The sequence below is a fragment of the Talpa occidentalis genome, unplaced genomic scaffold (assembly GCF_014898055.3).
Source record: "Talpa occidentalis isolate TD23 unplaced genomic scaffold, MPIMG_talOcc4v2.1 talOcc4.14, whole genome shotgun sequence".
Lineage (NCBI taxonomy): Eukaryota > Metazoa > Chordata > Mammalia > Eulipotyphla > Talpidae > Talpa > Talpa occidentalis.
Window position 1 is genome coordinate 2,679,973 of NW_023601433.1, and position 18,707 is coordinate 2,698,679.

Sequence of the window (18,707 nt, forward strand, 5' to 3'; positions counted from 1 at the left end):
GAAACATAGAAGGAATCAAAAAATCATTAGTAAGTACCTGTTCCTCAAATCTTTGTATTCTCGTTACCGAGAGCAGGAGGGCAATGCTGAAGGGACATATATTATTACTGAAATCTCCTTGCTGTTCAGCCTAGAACGGATAAACCAAAAAGAAGTCATTACATTTTCAAAGTCTAACAGAGTAGGTCCTTCAATGGGTCAGAGACACCGAAATATGAGAACTAAAACTATAAAACGTTAAAGGAAAACACAGAAAATCCTTAAGACCTTAGTTTAGGCAAAGATATCATAGCAATACTACTAAAAACATAATTTCTGTAAGAAAAAAAAAGGATAAATTGGACCTCTTTGAACTTTAGAACTTCTGTGTTTCAAAAGACACCAGTAAGAAAATGAAAAGACAGGCCAGATGAGGGAAAAAATGTATTTGCTAAAACTACATACGTGATATAGGACTTGTACCCAGAATGTACAAAGAAGTCTGACAAGTCAATAAGATACACAAACAAAAAATGGGCGAAAGACTGGAATAGACATTTCACCTAAGAAGACTTTAGGACAGCTAATAAGCAAGTGAAAAGATGCCCAGTTACCATTAGTCATTAAAGAAGTACAAAGTCAAATTTCATTAAGATATTCTGTCACATCATTAGGATGGGTAAAATTAGGGGAAAAAACAAACAAAACAACAGGTAGTAACAAACATTGGTCAGAATGTGGAGAAAGAGGAACCCCACATAGTGCTAGTGGGTATTTAGATGATACAGCCACTTTGAGGAACTCTGTCAGTTTCTTAAAAGTTTAAACATAAGTATATCACACAACCCAGAAATCCCACTCCTAGGAACTTACCCGAGAGAAATGAAAACGTGAGCAAAGACTCGCATGTTTATCACAGCATTACTCCCAACAGCCCGAAAGGGCATACTCAAATGTCAGAAACCGATGAATGACTGCACAGACTGGTCTATGCAGACAACGGAATACTAGTCAACAATAAGAGGAGTGAAACACTGACATTGTTGTGCTACAACATGGATGAAACCTGAAAACATCATGCTACATGAAAGAAGTCACATATAAAAGAACATGCTGTGTATGGTGCCACCTGCACGAGATGCTAGGAAAGGTGAGTCTGGAGAGAGAGAGGGTAGAGCAGTGCATTGCTGGGGCTGGATGTAGACTACGGCAAGAGCTTGAGGGTCTCAGAGGTGATGAGGATGTTCCAAAGCTGGAGGTGGTGTTGGCTGCTGCACTAGGTAAACTTATGAAAAATCACTGATTTGTACAGTAGAGATGGGTGAATTTTTTTAATTAATTAATTTATTTATACAAGCACTGGGTACAGTCAGAAGCGCGGGAGGGTGAGCGAATCCACCGAGCCAGAGTGGGGAACAGAGCAGGCAGAAGGACCGAAGTACACTGCTGAGGGGAGCAGCGGGTGGCAGGAGAGGTCTGTCATGCCATGTGGGACCCTCCTCCAGTGGCCGGGGAGCAGCCAGGGATCGAACCGGCACTGCAGAGGCTGCGGGCAGCCTCGCAATCCAGCGCTCAACCGTTGCGCCACCGGGGAGGCCCTGGAGATGGGTGAATTTTACACATAATGTACCCTGATAAAATTTTTCAGAACAGGTCTCTGAGGCCTAAATGATACCCAAGTAGCAAAATAAAAGAAAAAATGAATACATAAAATCAGAGGTGAATGAAAGAGAAAACTAACAGAACACCAAATAAAAAACAAAGTTTGGAAAGACAGTAACACAGTTATCAGTTATTATAAACCTGAATAAAAGAAGCAAACAAATTAGAGAAGATAAAGGAGCTTTAAATCTAGTTCCCACATCATTTCTATCTTCTACAACAGGGACACACGGCTCCCTAGTCAAATGGCTGACATCCAAAATGGGCAAAGTACCAGGAGAGCCCTGAACAACATGTGCCTCAGAAGCACTCAAAGACTGATGGGAGTCACGTAAGGAGGACAAGAAGCCAACTGGAAAGATCCAATGGGTCAAATCTGGGTCACTCTGAGGAGCAAAATAACGAAAGACAGAAATGCATAACGAGTACACTAAATTTTCAAGAGTTCATAAATACCAATTATACTAAAAAATAGGGAGGGGAGGTTCTTTGAGTAGGAGACAGCTTTTAATACAGAGAGAATGATAGAATTACATTTAAAAAATTTTTCTTTAATTCTACAACTTTGCAACTCCCAGCAAAAATACTGATTTGGGTCAAGAATCATTCATTAGTAGATGGGGAAAAAAAAACCATTTTGTGAGAGGTTGCTAAGGAAAAAGATTTTCACATGATCTCCAATCACAACTCCAAGGATTGCTTTCTAATTACAAAGGGAAACATATTTTTGCAAATGAAGAAAACAGATGGTCATTATCTTAACCAAATGATGCTGCATCACCAGTAGCAGGACAGCCTGGTGCTGCAAGCCTCCTGGTGTAATGCAAAGGAAGAGGGGTCGGCAGACCAGGGCCTCCAGACCAGAAATAGGCTGTGCCTGTTTTTGGATAGCTCACAAATTAAGACTGGTTTTTGCATTTTTAACTGTTGGTCGGGAAAAAAAATAATCAAAGAATAATTTCCAGATACATGAAAATTAAATAAAATTCACATTTCAGTGCCCATGTTGAGCTGAGGAAGCTCTGAGTGCATATGACCCACAAAGACTAAAACAGCATCCAGCCCCTTGCAGAAGTGTGCTGACCCTATAAGGGAGAGTATACAAGATCACTTAGAAGGCATTCTTGCTTAGATGTTTACTTTCAATCCAATCACTAGGAAAGAGGAAACAGACAAATCTAACAATGTGAGACACAAAACAACTGGCTGGATGCTTGAAAAACTTCACTTAAAAGATACTTATCCTTATTCTGAGATGCATGTGGGAGTATTCAGGCATTCATAAGTGCCATGATTTCTGCAACTTACTTTCAAATGGAAAGAAATATGTGAGAAAGCGAGATAAGGTAAATGTGGCCAAGTATCTGGTGAACTGTGGGGTATACAGCTGGTGAACGTGGGGTATATAGGTGTTCATCATGCCAGGGTTCCAACATTTCTGTGGGTTAAACTTCTCAAGATAAAAAGCTGGATGAAAAAACAAACCCTTTATCTGTATATTAATTTTAAGAGCTCATTACATATCTATTTGATTTTTATCTTACTATTTCACAGATATCAGATGAATGACTTAGCTTCACAAAACCCCACACACTATTAGAAATAGCTAATATTCCCAATGCATAAATGGGAACCAGAGGTTGAGGCTGAAGGGCCTGTAATACAGAGCTAAGATTAGATTTTGACTTTCTTGATAAACAAGCGCTAAAGAAACAGAACAAAACAAAAAAAAAAACTAGAATATTTAAGGTATGGTTTTAAAGTACGGTTTTAAGAGTGTGGTGACATCATATATTTTCTATTTTCCAGGAGCAAAGAAGAGCTCCTTCAGGCCCAGGATCATACCACAAGTCTCCTACTGGTTTCCTGTTACTAACTAACAGGCATTTAGAGGCCTGAGTTCAAATGCCCTTGACTCATGAAGAGATCTGGATTACCACAAGGTCTCATGCTACCTTCAAGTGTTTCAGGAGTTCTCTGCCTAGTTCACAGTCCAACTTGATGGCAAACACAATATGTAGAATAACGGTGCCTTCCACATGGCGCAGTTCACCTGATGGCATGGTAACAAGATCCAACAGCCTGAAAGATTCAACAGGAAAGCATGAGCTATGGTTTGTGCAAGAGACCAGATGAACAAACATATCAACTCAACCTAAACCTATGCCATCACTGAAGGCCAGCAGCAAATACAAATTCTACTGCCTCATTCACTGTTTCTACAATAAAACTTCCTCAAAGAATTGTCTATAGCCATCATTTCCACTTTACTTTGTCCCAATCAAATCCAATTCAATTAGATTTGAATGCCATCTGACAGTTCTTGCAAGCATTACAAAATGACCTCCATGGTACCAAAACCAGTAATCAAGTCCTATCTTAATTAATGTCTCTGCAAATTTGACATGGCTGACCACTTCTTTTTTGAAGCACTTTCCTCTCTTAGCTGAGGGGCACTGTCACTGGCTTCTTCTCAATTTGTTTTGCTGGCTCATCTTTCCTTTAAATAGTGGAATGCTTCTAAACTCAGTCTTGGGTTTCTTTTCTGTCCACAATTTCTCTAATTGACCCCATTTAGTTCTATGAGCTTAGTCGCTCCAAATCTATCGCCAGTCCTGACCTCTCCCTGTAGCTCCAGCCCGCCTGGTCAACACCTCCATATGGATGTTACCACACGTGTCAAACTTAGTGGAACTTACTTACCCCTAAATCTATTTTCCTGTCAGCCATTCCTAACTCAGGCCTTTGACAGAAGTGAAACAAATGAAAATCACTGTAGATCAGAAGCAGCAGGCTGCACCAGGATTGACAATATGAATTCTGCAGCCAAACTGCTTAGATTCAAACCCCACCTCCATCACTTTATAACCCTGGGAAATTTATTTTCTCTCTGCCTTGGCTCCTACATCCATAAAAGAGGCAAAAGAGAGTTGTTGTGAGGTTTAAAGTGCTTACTTAGAACAGCATCTGGCACAGAGTAAGCACTCCACAAAGAACTGCTTTAAAAAGCAGCTTTATGAGCTTTAAAATGTTCATTCTTGGATATGCATGCTGGGCCTGCCTTTGTGCTAACTGTTCCACTACTTGAGAACCTTCTTTTTCATGACCTACATATTGAGGCTCTTATCATTCAGGCTGCAATTAAAATCACACCTTCTCAGAGAGGCTTTCTCTGACCACCTGATGCACAGTGGCACTCCTGTCTCTCTCACATCATCAATTTGAACTATCTGCACAGCCACTGCAACAATAATATTTTGTTGTTGCTTATTTATTTTCTGTTCTAACTAAAATTTAAACTCCAGGAAAGCAGGGACCTTGCCTGACTGGTGCATCACTGTAGTCTTTGGGTCAAATAGTTTCTGGTGCAGAGCAGACATTTAATAACTTAAATTTGCAACTTACAGAAAATTATTGCTGTTTTCCTGAGAATGGACAAATGAAACAGCCGAAAAGGTTGCTCTATGCTTGAACTTTTTTTCTTTTTACAGTATTACTGAGCAGTTAGCAGAGGACTAGGAAAGTTCTTTTCTGACATAAAAGTAGAGCCGAAAGATTAATGATGAATTAACTAAAATATACAATGAGAAGATGAATTTATAAAAATGATTTCATTTCTAGTCTATAATACTCACTCATCACCACTCTGTTCCTCATTATGCTGCATATCCAGCTCATTGAAGAAAGCTATGATTCCTTCCAAAACCTTCTTTCTGCTTCCCTAAAAAAGTACAAAATAGTAAGATGACCCACACAAAAAGGGAGATAAGCAAGTTAAAGTACTTTTCATCTTAAAGGATTATGGAGTACAAATTTAACAAAGTACAACTGAGAGTCACACTAGGAATGTATTAGAACACTTCCATGTTGAATTGGTGTGAAATACATCTCAGCGCCAGGTTCCAGGGGTCTATAGTCAGCGCTTTGAGATTGCGATCCCTTCCAGTACCACACACAGAAAATGTGGTAGAAGAAGAGATAATGTACAGTTTCCTCAGATGAGGAGCATGACCTTTTCCACTAGATCAACCATCACACATGAAATAAAAGCAGCAATGCCACAGCAGGAAAACCAAGAGTGTGAATAAGCTAATAACTGGTCCTAGTTAAAGAGAAACGGTATTTTTATTTGTACCTTTGAGGAGACGATCAGAAGCTGATAGACCAAAGGTGGTATTTCTTGAAGATTAAGCATGGAGAACATCTTCAACACTTTTTCAATCACAAATTCCACCTCTTCTGCAGTCAGGGGGACATCCCTGTGAGTGAAAGATACTAAAGGCCAAGACCAGAGACTAATTTGGGAAATATTAAAATATTATAACTCTTTTTGTTTTCGTTTTTTTTTCCCTCTAATGGAGAACCTCAAAGAAGACCAATAATCTTATCTAAGCAAAGTCACCGTGTGGGGGAAAAATTAATTACAAACAAAACCAAAAAAAGAGGAGAGGAAATCCTGTAATGGAAAACAGGGATGTCAGCATGTTTGCTTGCGGGTGGGGAGAGTAGTGTTTGAACTTCCTACATCTCGGTTCCTAATAGGATGTAAGAAGAGGGAATGATGCTTACTTGAACATGGAGATGAGCTGGATTACATATTGCTGGTCCCATCTGGTTAAAGAAGAAGACAAAAGATATCAAAGTTTATCTCACTTTAATTACTTACACACTACTTTGTAAAATCAGTAAGGAAGAAAAATTGTAGCGCCACTTCAAGTGATTTGGCACAATTCAGACAATGAAGTAACAGCTTTTAACCTTTTTTTTTTTTTTTTTTTTTTGCTTTTAACCTATTAGACTGACAAAACCAAAACCTGATGATACTCAGTGCTGATAAAAACAAAACAAACACTTTCACATACTGTTTCAGGGAGTGTACACTGATAAAATGCTCAGAGATGTTGGCAATACATATCAATTTTTAACAAGCACATAACACACAGACCCACCCAGCTTACTATTAGAAAAATATCTCATTTACATGCTTGCTAAAGTTCACCTAAACAGATAATGATATTTAATGTTAACACTTTCTATAACAGCAAAAACCAAATAACCAGACTTACTGGGAAAAAACAATCTAACAATTGGAGACTGGTCAAATAATAACAGCATACCACAGGACTGTTACAAAGAATGATGTAGTTGTATGTGTCGACACGAATAGAACTATTACATGAAAATGACAAGGTATGTTACAGCGTGTATCGAATAAACACTGTAATGAAAAAAAAATTAGTAAATGGATCAACATACATGTACTGATACATGCCTAAATTTATATTAGGAATCATATGCAAGAAGTCATAAAGCACTTATCTCTGGCTTAGATAATCTTGAAACAGTATTCCCTTTCGGTTCTTTCTGACAGACCCAAGCATAATCCTAGTATTACATAACTTAATAATTTGGCATTCTCTATATTTCACTGATTATACAATATTTTTCTATGATGCACATCTTTATAAATTTCATTTTTTAAAAAAGATTTATTTATTCATACAAGAGCCACCAGGGAGGACCCTTTATATATTTCATTTTTTTTTTAATTTTTTTTTTTATAGAGGCATGTTTTTTATTTATTTGTTTGTTTGTTTTGTTTATACATGCACTGGGTACAGTCAAAAGCGCGGGAGGGTGAGAGAATTCACCAGAGCCAGAGCAGGGAGCAGAGAAGGCAGAAGGACCTAAGTACACTGCTGAGGGGAGCAGCGGGCGGCAGGAGAGGTCTGCGCACCATGTGGGACCCTTCTCCGGTGGCCGGGGAGCAGCCGGGGATCGAACCGGCGCCGCAGAGGCCGCGGGCAGCTTCGCAACCCAGCGCTCAACCGCTGCGCCACCGGGGAGGCCCTATATATTTCATTTTTAATGAATACAAGTTTCATGTAGTAATTCTACCTTAACTCACATAGCTCATATACCATAACTGACACATCTCTCTATTATGTGTATTTAAGTTGGTAAAAAGTTTTGGTGTTGAGGGGTCTCCCTGGTGGCACAACAGGTTAAGTCACAGCACTATGAAGCTGTCCGCAGCCATTGTAGCACGAGTTCAATCCCAGGTAAGGGAGCTGACCCACATGGCACAGCAGACCTCTCCTGTCTCCCCACTGCTCCCCTCGGCAGTGGATTTCAGTGGATCGGCCTGTTCTGCTCCCTATCCTGTCTCTGTCTCTCATCGCCCTCCCACCTCTGGCCTATACCCTAGCTCTTGTATGCATAAATAAATAAAATAAACCTCAAAAAAATTGGTATTGAAATGTTTGTACAGTTATAAGAACAGTCAAGATAAATAGAAATTATACAGAGATATAGAACAGAGAATATAGTAAATAAACTCAAAAATTCATTTCAGACTAAATGGTTTCATAGCAGTAGTGTTATGAAAAAAAAAAATCAGACTAAAAAAACCTCAATGATACAAATTCCTGCAATAAATGCTAATTCTTTTTTGGCCACTTGTGGTCCTGAGATAGTTCCACACATTAATGAGACTCACCTGCCAGAACAGAGGGTGTTAATCAACTGCTTCTTACATTCTTCTCCATTCAGTTCACCTAATAATGCAAAAAATACACTAAGAAATAAATTTAGGGGCCTCCCCGGTGGCGCAGTGGTTGAGCGCTGGGTTGCGAAGCTGCCCGCAGCCTCTGCAGCGCCGGTTTGATCCCCGGCTGCTCCCCGGCCACCGGAGGAGGGTCCCACATGGCGCGCAGACCTCTCCTGCCGCCCGCTGCTCCCCCAGCAGTGTACTTCATCTGTCTGCCTGTCCTGCTCTTTGCTCTGGCTCTGGTGAATTCTCTCACCCTCCCGCGCTTCTGACTGTGCCCAGTGCTTGTATAAATAAATAAATCTTTAAAAAAAAAAAAAAAAAAATAGGAGGATTTAAAAAAAAAAAAAAGAAAGAAATTTAGTTGAATAAAGAAAAAGCCATTAAAGTTCAAAGAAACCTACCTTTTTCGTAAGTTATAGTTTCCCTTTTGGTAGCAAGGGCAGAGAGAATGACAGGTAGTAACTCCAGCGATTTTCCATTCTTTAGGTTGCCCTCCTTGACAGCCCCAACAAACTCACTGGCTAATTCAACCAACAAAGGTCCTGGAAAATTGTGAGCCTACAAGTTCATGGGATAAAGAAAATGTTAGGCAGAAACCTAAGTGTTTGATATCCCTGAGAAATAGCCTTTTGCTGAATTAACAGAATTACCACTGGAACCCAGATCTGATCCTGTAGGTGTCCATGGCTCCTTCTGCTGTAATACAAACTTATAATTGCAAAGAATTTTAAAGGTCAGAATTCTCTAGCCGTGATGTTCTCAGATATGCCACCTCTTCACTGAGAAAGTGTTCACGAGACCAGACACATAAATCGTAGGTGGCTTATGGCCCATCTGCCTACTGTTCTGCTCTTTAGCAGCAGCTCTTACTCATAAATAGGAGCTGGGCTAGCTTATGTAGTTTGTTCCCTCAATAAACTTATCTATAAATTCCCCAAATCTACCCAAAACCAAAGATTTTCCCACCTTACCTCCAGCATTAGTATTCCTATGATCTCAGAGGCTATTTCTTTCTGCAAATCCCCCGATTCCACCAACTGGATGCAGCAAGTGTATATTTTGCGTCTCCGAAGAGCTCCAGTCTCCTCAGAGCAGGGGGAACCTTATTGTTTTCAACAGGTGGTAAAGAGACAAAGAGATAAGTCTTACAAGTTTGAATGGCAACTTGGCAGGGGGAAACAGCTTTGGTGTTTGATTTAGAAAATGGAATTATCAAACTACCAATTACAAGGTCATCTCAGTAGACAGAAGAGAAACATTTAAATAATCTGAGACCCAAGGCCCTAAAAACACTCAACAATCTAGAGAAAAAGATGGGAACTCCCTTTACCTAATAAAGGGCATCTATGGGGAAAAACCACAGCTAACATCATACTCAATGATGAAAAATCAAAGATTTCCCTCTAAGGACAGGAACAAAACAAGATGTCCATCTCCTGCCATTTCTATTCATTGTATGGAGGTTTCAACCAGGATAGTTAGGTAAAAAATAAATAAAAAGTACCCATAATTGTAAAGGAAGAAGTAAAAGAAGTAAAATCGTCTCTATTCATGAATGACATAATCTTATATCTAAGAAATCCTAAGGAATCCATACACACACACAAAAAACTATAGAGCCAGTAAAATAAGTAAAGGAAGGTTGCAGGATAAGAGATCAACACACAGAGGACCACTGCATTTCTATACACTACAATGAACACTTAGCAGAAATTGGTAAGCTGATGTTAAAATTCATATGGGGACACAATGGACCCAGCACTCACATGTATCAATTTTAAAATATGCTCCAAAGCTATGCTAATCAACACTGTTGAGGTGACATTTGGAGAGACGTGTAGTTCAAGTGAATAGAACTGGGAATGGAGGAATAACCTCTCACATTTATAGAGTACTGATTCTCAATAAGAGTGCTATTAAAAATGGGGACAGCTCTTCCCTTTTGTGGTAACAGCTGAAGAATCAGTGGCTAAAATGAAGTTTAATCCCTTTGTGATTGTAAAAGGCACTTCAATGCACTGTCCCACATTCATAGGAAGATATTCTGTCTTCCCCTCTTCCCAAAGAGCTGAGACAGACGTTCAATGTTCAGCCCGTGTCATCCAGAAGGTTAAGTGAGGACACTACAAAGGGCAGCAAAGTGGCAAAGTGGCCCAGGTTTCCAGGAAGAAATGTGTCCCCTTCACGGACCTGTGCAGTGGGAGAGGCGAGTAGCGCCACTGTCCAAGTGGACGTCCACCCCAGCAAGGGGCCATCAGTGGACTAAAACTGGACAAAATCAGGCTTCCCTGGTGGCACAGCGGTTAAGTCAGTGCTTTCAAGCTATCAGCAGCCATTACAGCATGAGTTCGATCCCCAGCCGGCCAGGGAGCTGGCCCACATGGCGCAGTAGACTGCTCCTGACTCGCTCCCCCTGCTCCCCTCAGCAGTGTACTTCAGCAGATCTGCCTGTTCTGCTCCCCACTCTGTCTCTGGAGAATCCTCTCACCCTCCACATCTCTGGCCTACACCCCAGTTCTAGTATGCATAAATAAAAATGAATCTTCCCAAAAAAATAAAAGTAAAATTGGACAAAATCGCAAAAAAAGCCTAGAATGCAAAGTCAAATCTGCCAAGTAGGAAAGGAAAAGGGCAAATGTAAGGAAGAACCAATGGGAAAGATGCAGGAATAAAGTTGTTTTACATACATTTTTCATAAAAATGCTAAAATGGAAAAATATGGGGAAAGTTGAAGTTGTACTACTACTCAGACCATATACAATAATTAACTTAAAATGGACCAGAGATCTAAATAGTAAAGCTAAAGTTACATAAAATTTTGTCTTAATTAAATTACATAAATCTCCATAACCCTGGATTAAGCAATAGTTACTTAGATATAACACTGAAAATATAAACAACAAAAAAATAAAGCTGGACATCAAAATTTAAAACTGTGCTAAAAAAAAATGCAAACGAACCCAGAATGTGAGAAAAATTTTACAAATTATGTATTTAATAAGAGGCTTCTATTTAGAATACAGTAAACAATTACACCCTAATTTTAAAAATTAGTTTATAATAATTATGATAGTTTTTATAAACAATTATTTCACAATAAAAAGACCATTTTTTTCTTAAAGTGCAAATGGAGACCTCCCTGGTGGAGAAGGGGTTGAAGTCTCACAGTGCTATCAAGCTATCACCGGTCACTGTGGCATGAGTTCCATTCGCAGCCAGGGAGCTGACCCACAGGGTGCAGCAGACCTCTCCTGCCTCCCTGCTGCTCCCCTCAGCAGTGTATTTTAGTCAGTCTGCCTGCTCTGCTCCCCACTCTGTCTCTGAATCCTCTCACGCCCCGCCCCCACCTCTGGCCTACACCCCAGTTTTTGTACGCATAAATAAAATCTTTTTTAAAAAAGTGCAAATGGGGCCTCCCCGGTGGCGCAGTGGTTGAGCGCTGGACTGCAAAGCTGCCTGCAGCCTCTGCAGCGCCAGTTCGATCCCCGGCCGCAGGGGAGGGTCCCACATGGCGCGCAGACCTCTCCTGCCGCACCCTCTGCTCCCCTCAGCAGTGCGTTTCATCAGTCTGCCTGTTCTGTTCCCCGCCCTGGCGAATCTTCTCACCCTCCCGTGCTTCTGACTGTACCCAGTACTTGTACAAATAAATAAATAAATCTTAAAAAAAAAAGAAAAGTGCAAATGTCTGATTAGACATTTCTCTAAGGAGAGTCAAAAAGCCAGTAAGTATATCAAAGGATTCAAAACTAAAACGAGGTACCACAAGGATGGCTAGAATAAGAGACAATAACAAGTGCTGGGAAATCAGCATCCTCACCCTGGGCTGTTAATGTAAACTGACAAAGTCACTTTGCAAAACCGTCTGGTGCTGCCCCTAGCAGTTAAGCAGAGTTACTCTATGATCTAGCAGTTTCATCCTTAGAGATATACCAAACAAATGGAAACATGTGTCCACACAAAAATCTGTTACACATTTCAGGGCTACATTATTCATACCAAAAATTGGAAACAACCTAAATGTCCATCAACTCATCAATGGAAAAATGTGGTAAGTTCATACAATGAAATTCATACAATGACTAGAAATGTGAAGCAGTGATACGGGTTACAACAGGGATGAATCCTGGTAACCTTACCTCAGTGAAACAAGCCATCCATAAAGGACCTTATATTACATGACCCCATTTACATGACACATGCAGAATGGGCCCAGCAAGAGTGCTTTCTTAACGTTAGGGGCGTTGGGAGAGGTGACAGTGATGAGGTACAGTTTCTTTTAAGAGTAATAAAAATATTCTTAAAAATGATTGTGTGATGGATACACTAAAAACCACTGAACTGCATAATGGAAGTGGGTGAAATGTATGACATGTCAGTCATATCTCAGTTAACAACTGCACACTTCAAAAGGGTGACTTTTTTACTATGTTGAGTTATATCCATTTTTTTTAAAGATTTATTTATTTATGCATCCAAGAACTGGGGTACAGGCCAGAGGTGTGGGGGGTGAGAAGATTCACCAGAGACAGAGAGGGGAACAGAACAGGCAGATTGACTGAAATACACTGCTGAGGGAGCAGCGGGTGAGTCAGGAGAGGTCTGGGTGCCATGTGGGTCAGCTCCCTGGCTGGGGATCGAACTCATGCTGCAGTGGCTGCCGATAGCTTCATAGGTTGCGTCTTAACCCCTTGTACCACCAGAGAGGCCCTATATCCAGTTTTTAATAATGTCATCGTAAGCTAACTATTGATCTTTTACATCATCAATTTAACAGGATTAAAACAATACTATAATTCACACTACTTTTAAAACTGGGCTTTTCAAGTGTTTTTTAATTAGGTGGAAAAAGCCAGCTATGCCCCAGGTTAGCCCATCCAAGAGAAAAGTTACTAGTGAACTAGTGAAACTGACTGTTAACTGTTACTGTGATTCACTACAAGGCAGCTGCATCTGCTTTTTCAGTATTTCCTTTCCTCTAGTATTTCTACAAAAAGTCATTTAGCAAGTTTCCAAAAGGTTGACTCAAGCAATTTTTGAAATTTTTTTTCATGAATAGGAAGATCTGTTTTTGTACTTTTACAGTGAAGACCCAATTTACTTCAAGGAAGAAAAACTAACCAAGTTAAAATAATCTATGAAGAATCCAAAGTCACTTTCAATGTCTACCTTGTGGAATTTTATCCTATCACCATTTATAAAACCATTGTGAATCATAACCTGCAGTAATATAGACCCAGCCTTTGTTCACAACACAGGAACAAATACAGCACACTGGGAATTAAGAATCTATATAAGGCACCCAAGATACTCCATTTCATTAAACCTGAAGAGTTCCCAGTTCCTCCCTGCTTCAGCACAGACTAAGCACTAGACATTTCTGTTTTCTCCACAATTTTAAAAGCACAAGGAAACCAAAGTAGATTTTATAAAGCGAATGGGCACTTTACAGGTGCCCAAACCAGCAATACAATCTCAGGTAGCTACTTCAACCCACTTCAGTAAAATGGTTTAAGTCCACAAGACAAGAGATTGCTGTTTTAGCTAAATCTGTAGACTCCCAAACACACAGAAAATGTCCCAGTGGGGCTTCAAATAGTTAGAAAAATAACAATGTGTGCCAAAAGTAAACAAATCTAACAATGAGCCCAGGGGAAGTAGAAGTGGCCTTAATTATTATTACCTTTGAAGATGGCTCTCAGGAGGGCTCCGGCAGCCTTTCCCTTCAAGGCCTGATTCTGCAGGAGATCAGCCAGCTGCAATCAAAGGGAAAGCTGTACAATTTCGCTGACCCAACAAGCTAAATCCATGCGATGAAACACTTAGCTACCAGGTTCAAATCATTCCGAGACTCCAGGTATCACAAATACCATATTTATTTAAACAGAGCAGGATAGATCTTAATATAATGCTGGGATGTCAGGACTGAAATTTACTTATACACTCACTCTACAAACACTTCCTAAGTATTTAATCAGCACTGGGTATTGAGTTGTGTTGTTGAATATATACTCAACAAATACTTTTTTTTTTTTTGAAGATTTATTTATTTATTATTTATACAAGCACTGGGTACAGTCAGAAGTGTGGGCGGGTAAGAGAATTCACCAGAGCCAGAGCAGGGAGCAGAGCAGGCAGACTGATGAAACACACTGCTGAGGGGAGCAGCGGGTGGCAGGAGAGGTCTGCATGCCATGCGGGACCCTCCTCCAGTGGCCGGGGAGCAGCCGGGGATAGAACTGGCACTGCAGAGGCTGCGAGAGCAGCTTCACAACCCAGCGCTCAACCGCTGTGCCACCGGGGAGGCCCAACAAATACTATTTTAGCATGTTCTCTTTCCTAAGCACTAGGGATACAAGGATGAAGAAGAGGAACATGGTAATCTGACTCAGTTTACAGAAGAGAAAGAAAACACACAGAAACATATATATATATATATATATATATATGCAAAGAAACAAGAGACAGACATAATAACTAAGGACGGAAGAGGAGTACATGTTTATTTATTTATTGTTGTTTTTATTTATGCATACAAAAGCGGGGCACAGGCCAGAGGTGTGGAGGGTGAGAGAATTCACCAGAGACAGAGTGGGGAACAGAACAGGCAGAATGACCAAAGTACACTGCTGAGGGGAGCAGCGGGTGAGTCAGGAGAGGCCTGCTGCACCATGTGGGTTGTTCCCTGGCCGGGGATCAAACTCATACTGCAGTGGCTGTGGACAGCTTCATAGGTTGCGTCTTAAGCCCTTGAGCCACCAGGGAGGCCCAAGGAGTATATTTTAAAAAAATTAATCTTAGAATACCTAGAGATAAATTTAACCAAGGAAATGAAAGACCTGTATTGAAAACTATAAGACACTGATGAAAGAAACTGATTAAAAGAAGCGCTACCCTGTGATCATGGACTGAAAGAATTAATATTACTGAATGTCATGCTACCCAAGTCCTCCACGGATTTCTGATGTTGTTTTCATTGCATCTTAAAACATAACAGACAAACCAAGTAAGATGAAGTGTCCTTGTTATTTTGGAAGCTTTGAATTTTTCTTTTCCTTAAACTTGGTTGACCAGAACTACCGAGTTAATGGCATGGTCCAAAAAAGTATAGATTCTTTTTAAGAGAACAGCCCTCATTTTTGGTTATTCATTTCCTTTAGATTGAATTTACATATTCTCAGTCAGAACCCAAGTGATACTTTATCCTCAGAGATCACATCTGAGCATCTCCCCTCTCTGCCTGACTGTGACTATGCAGGCATCTGTCTTCTTTCCTCTTCCTAATAAATATGTCCTTTTAAAATGCAAAAAGAAAAAAGAAAAGAACATCACATCTGAAGGGTCCCATGCACCCCTCACTGAGAATGTCAATTCTGAGCAAATGGTACTGCCCAATTTTCCCACTGTATAATTACTTTCCCCATCCTTTTGCAGTAACTGGTAAGAATACACTGTAAGATCATGCAAGCATCCTGCTCCTCTCTATAATCTCCCCTCATCTAATGGAAAAATCCAGCAGTCAGTGTCCCCAAGAATGACACTGGCATTTGGAGCTCCGTGACATGACACAGTGAGAAGAGGACGGCGCCATCTACACAGTCCTTTCCACCAGGGCCGCATGACCTCAACTCAATGAGATGATACCACAGGCCCTGCTTGAGGGACATGCAACCACTTGATACTGCTCAGGGTTATCGAGCTCACGAGACAAAGAAAGACTGAGAACAGATTGTAGAAAATCAGTGGAAAATAACAATTAAGTGCAATGTGGTCTCCTTAGTGGCATTCTGGAACATAAGGACAGTAAGGGAAAACTACAGGTAGCGTTCAAATAGGATTTTTTTTTTTTTTAAAGATTTATTTATTTATACAAGCACTGGGTACAGTCAGAAGCGCGGGAGGGTGAGAGAATTCACCAGAGTCAGAGCGGGGAGCAGAGCAGGAAGAAGGACCGAAGTACACTGCTGAGGGGAGCAGCGGGCGGCAGGAGAGGTCTGCACGCCATGTGGGACCCTCCTCCGGTGGCCGGGGAGCAGCCAGGGATCGAACAGGCACTGCAGAGGCTGCGGGCAGCTTCGCAACCCAGTGCTCAACCGCTGCGCCACCAGGGAGGCCCCAAATAGGATCTTAAGTTTTGCCAGTGGTACCATAGCAACATTAATTTCCTCATTTTAAATTTTTTGCTAAGGCCAGTTAGATGCTAATATTGGGAAAGGGATACATGAAAACTCTATTATTTTCACTTTTCTATCAATCTGCAAGCAGTTCAAAGGAAAAGCATAAAAAATTTTCTCTGGAGTTAGCACTCTCATGCTTCTTGTCTAATTTGATCTTTATCATGATGGTGAAAATCATTTTCCAGTTTTAGCACTGAGAGCCCCCTCCCATTTTTTATTAACGGTATGGACTCATGGGGGCCTCCCTGGTGGCACAAGGGGTTAAGCACCACACTATGAAGCAATCCGCACCTCTGCAGCATGAGTTCGATCCCCAGCCGGCCAGGGAGCAACCCATACGGTGAAGCAGACCTCTCCTGTCTCACCTGCGGCTCCCCTCAGCAGTGTGTTTCAGTCAATCTCCCTGTTCTGTTAACTGCTCTGTCTCTGGTGAATCCTCTCAACCCCCCCATCTCTGGCCTGTACCCCAGCTCTTGTATGCATAAATAAATAAATCTTTTAAAAAAAACAGTATGGGGCCTCCCCGGTGGCGCAGCGGTTGAGCGCTGGGTTGCGAAGCTGCCCGCGGCCTCTGCGGCGCCGGTTCGATCCCCGGCTGCTCCCCAGCCACCGGAGGAGGGTCCCACATGGCGCGCAGACCTCTCCTGCTGCCCACTGTTCCCCTCAGCAGTGTACTTCGGTCCTTCTGCCTGCTCTGCTCCCCGCTCTGGCTCTGGTGAATTCTCTCAGCCTCCCACGCTTCTGACTGTACCCAGTGCTTGTATAAATAAATAAATAAATCTTAAAAAAAAAAAAAAAAAAAGGTTCCAAAAAAAAAAAAAAAAAAAAACCAGTATGGACTCATGAATATCCATTTTTCAATGGGTTAGAGATTGTAATTGGATTAATTATATTAATGTTGAAATGGTCCCAGGGTTGGCTGATGGGAGTCCCTTCAAGCCGGTTATGTCCTCGTAACATGACCCCATTGTTTCTGAGCACGTCACCTTTAGGCATGACACAGTACTCCAGGCTCATCTTACACCCATTACACCACCTGCAAAATCAGTCATTTCTCCAAAGAGCTCTTGTCCCTTCTAGTGGGGAATGGTTCTCAGAGAACTGGGTGGTGGGTGTATTTGTTGCTACTGTGGCATCTCTGTTAGATCCGTGGGCAGAGCTAGGAAATACATGCATGTGTATGCCCACACATACAAATATACACATGCACAAATTTATATATAAATTTGAGAAACCCTGAGTTCAAGCAGTATCTCCATTTCTAATCTATGCCCACAGGGATTCCCTTGCTGTCCCACATCCCACAGTGCCCCTTCCACTGCTACACACACCATGACACCCAGAGCAGTACAACCTAGAACACACCTAGAATAGCTTCAGAACTGCTTCACCATACCACTACAATAGCCAATTCTACTTAAAACAAAACAAAACAAAACAAAACAAAACAAAAAAAGGTCAGGGCTTATGTGTGGTAGTCCTGATAAACTGATTTTCCTTATAAAAATATAAAGATGCATCAACAGGCAAATCTAATGCCTCACATCAACTCTAGTTTGGATATTACTTTCAGATGAGTGTTCTAAAAACAATGAAAGTGTAGAAATTTGGCTATGTGTATTACAAATGTTATGCAATTACTGAAATGTACACATGCCCACAAAGTGACCATTTCTCTTCTCTCCCATTTCTTTTTTTTTTTTTTTTATAGAGGCATGCTTTATTTATTTGTTTGCTGGTTTGTTTGTTTGTTTTTTTGTTTATACATGCACTGGGTACAGTCAGAAGCGCGGGAGGGTGAGAGAATTCACCAGAGCCAGAGCGGGGAGCAGAGCAGGCAGAAGGACCGAAGGACACTGCTGAGGGGAGCAGCGGGCGGCAGGAGAGGTCTGCGCGCCATGTGGGACCCTCCTCTGGTGGCCGGGGAGCAGCCGGGGATCGAACCGGCGCCGCAGAGGCCGCGGGCAGCTTCGCAACCCAGCGCTCAACCGCTGTGCCACCGGGGAGGCCCCCATTTCTTTATAACTATAAATTATTATCAAATGGACCTTGTGTCTCCTACAGGGTATGGAAGGGATGAAGCAGAATGTCACACTTTCTCTAACATGACCTTTGAACTCGTCATGCCTGACATGAACCTTCAGCAGAACAAGGTTCCTATTACTCACATCATCTCCTCTCAGGGTTTGAAGGAATTCCTGTAGTCTGTCTGCTGATTTTTCTGTTGCTAGAGATAAAATTTTCTGGTCCATTGTTGCACATATCAGGGACCTATAAAAGAAAAAATACCAGAATTGATGAAATTTCCAGAAGTATTGAAGCTTGATTTTCTCCCCCTT

The 18,707-nt window shown here is 41.2% G+C and overlaps 1 protein-coding gene across 1 annotated transcript in view; it reads right to left on the reverse strand.

Annotated features, from left to right (window-relative positions):
- The window catches only part of FANCI (FA complementation group I), a 52,834-nt gene that overhangs the window by 29,881 nt on the left and 4,246 nt on the right, over positions 1–18,707 (reverse strand). Inside the window, exons 2-11 of the mRNA XM_037509999.2 lie at positions 18,537–18,639; positions 13,875–13,947; positions 9,166–9,296; positions 8,596–8,752; positions 8,141–8,198; positions 6,211–6,252; positions 5,777–5,900; positions 5,277–5,362; positions 3,597–3,723; positions 38–130 (exon numbers count right to left, since the gene is read on the reverse strand). Coding sequence (XP_037365896.1) covers positions 38–130; positions 3,597–3,723; positions 5,277–5,362; positions 5,777–5,900; positions 6,211–6,252; positions 8,141–8,198; positions 8,596–8,752; positions 9,166–9,296; positions 13,875–13,947; positions 18,537–18,620 — 975 coding nt within the window. The 5' untranslated portion in view covers positions 18,621–18,639. The remainder of the gene's footprint in view (positions 1–37; positions 131–3,596; positions 3,724–5,276; positions 5,363–5,776; positions 5,901–6,210; positions 6,253–8,140; positions 8,199–8,595; positions 8,753–9,165; positions 9,297–13,874; positions 13,948–18,536; positions 18,640–18,707) is intronic.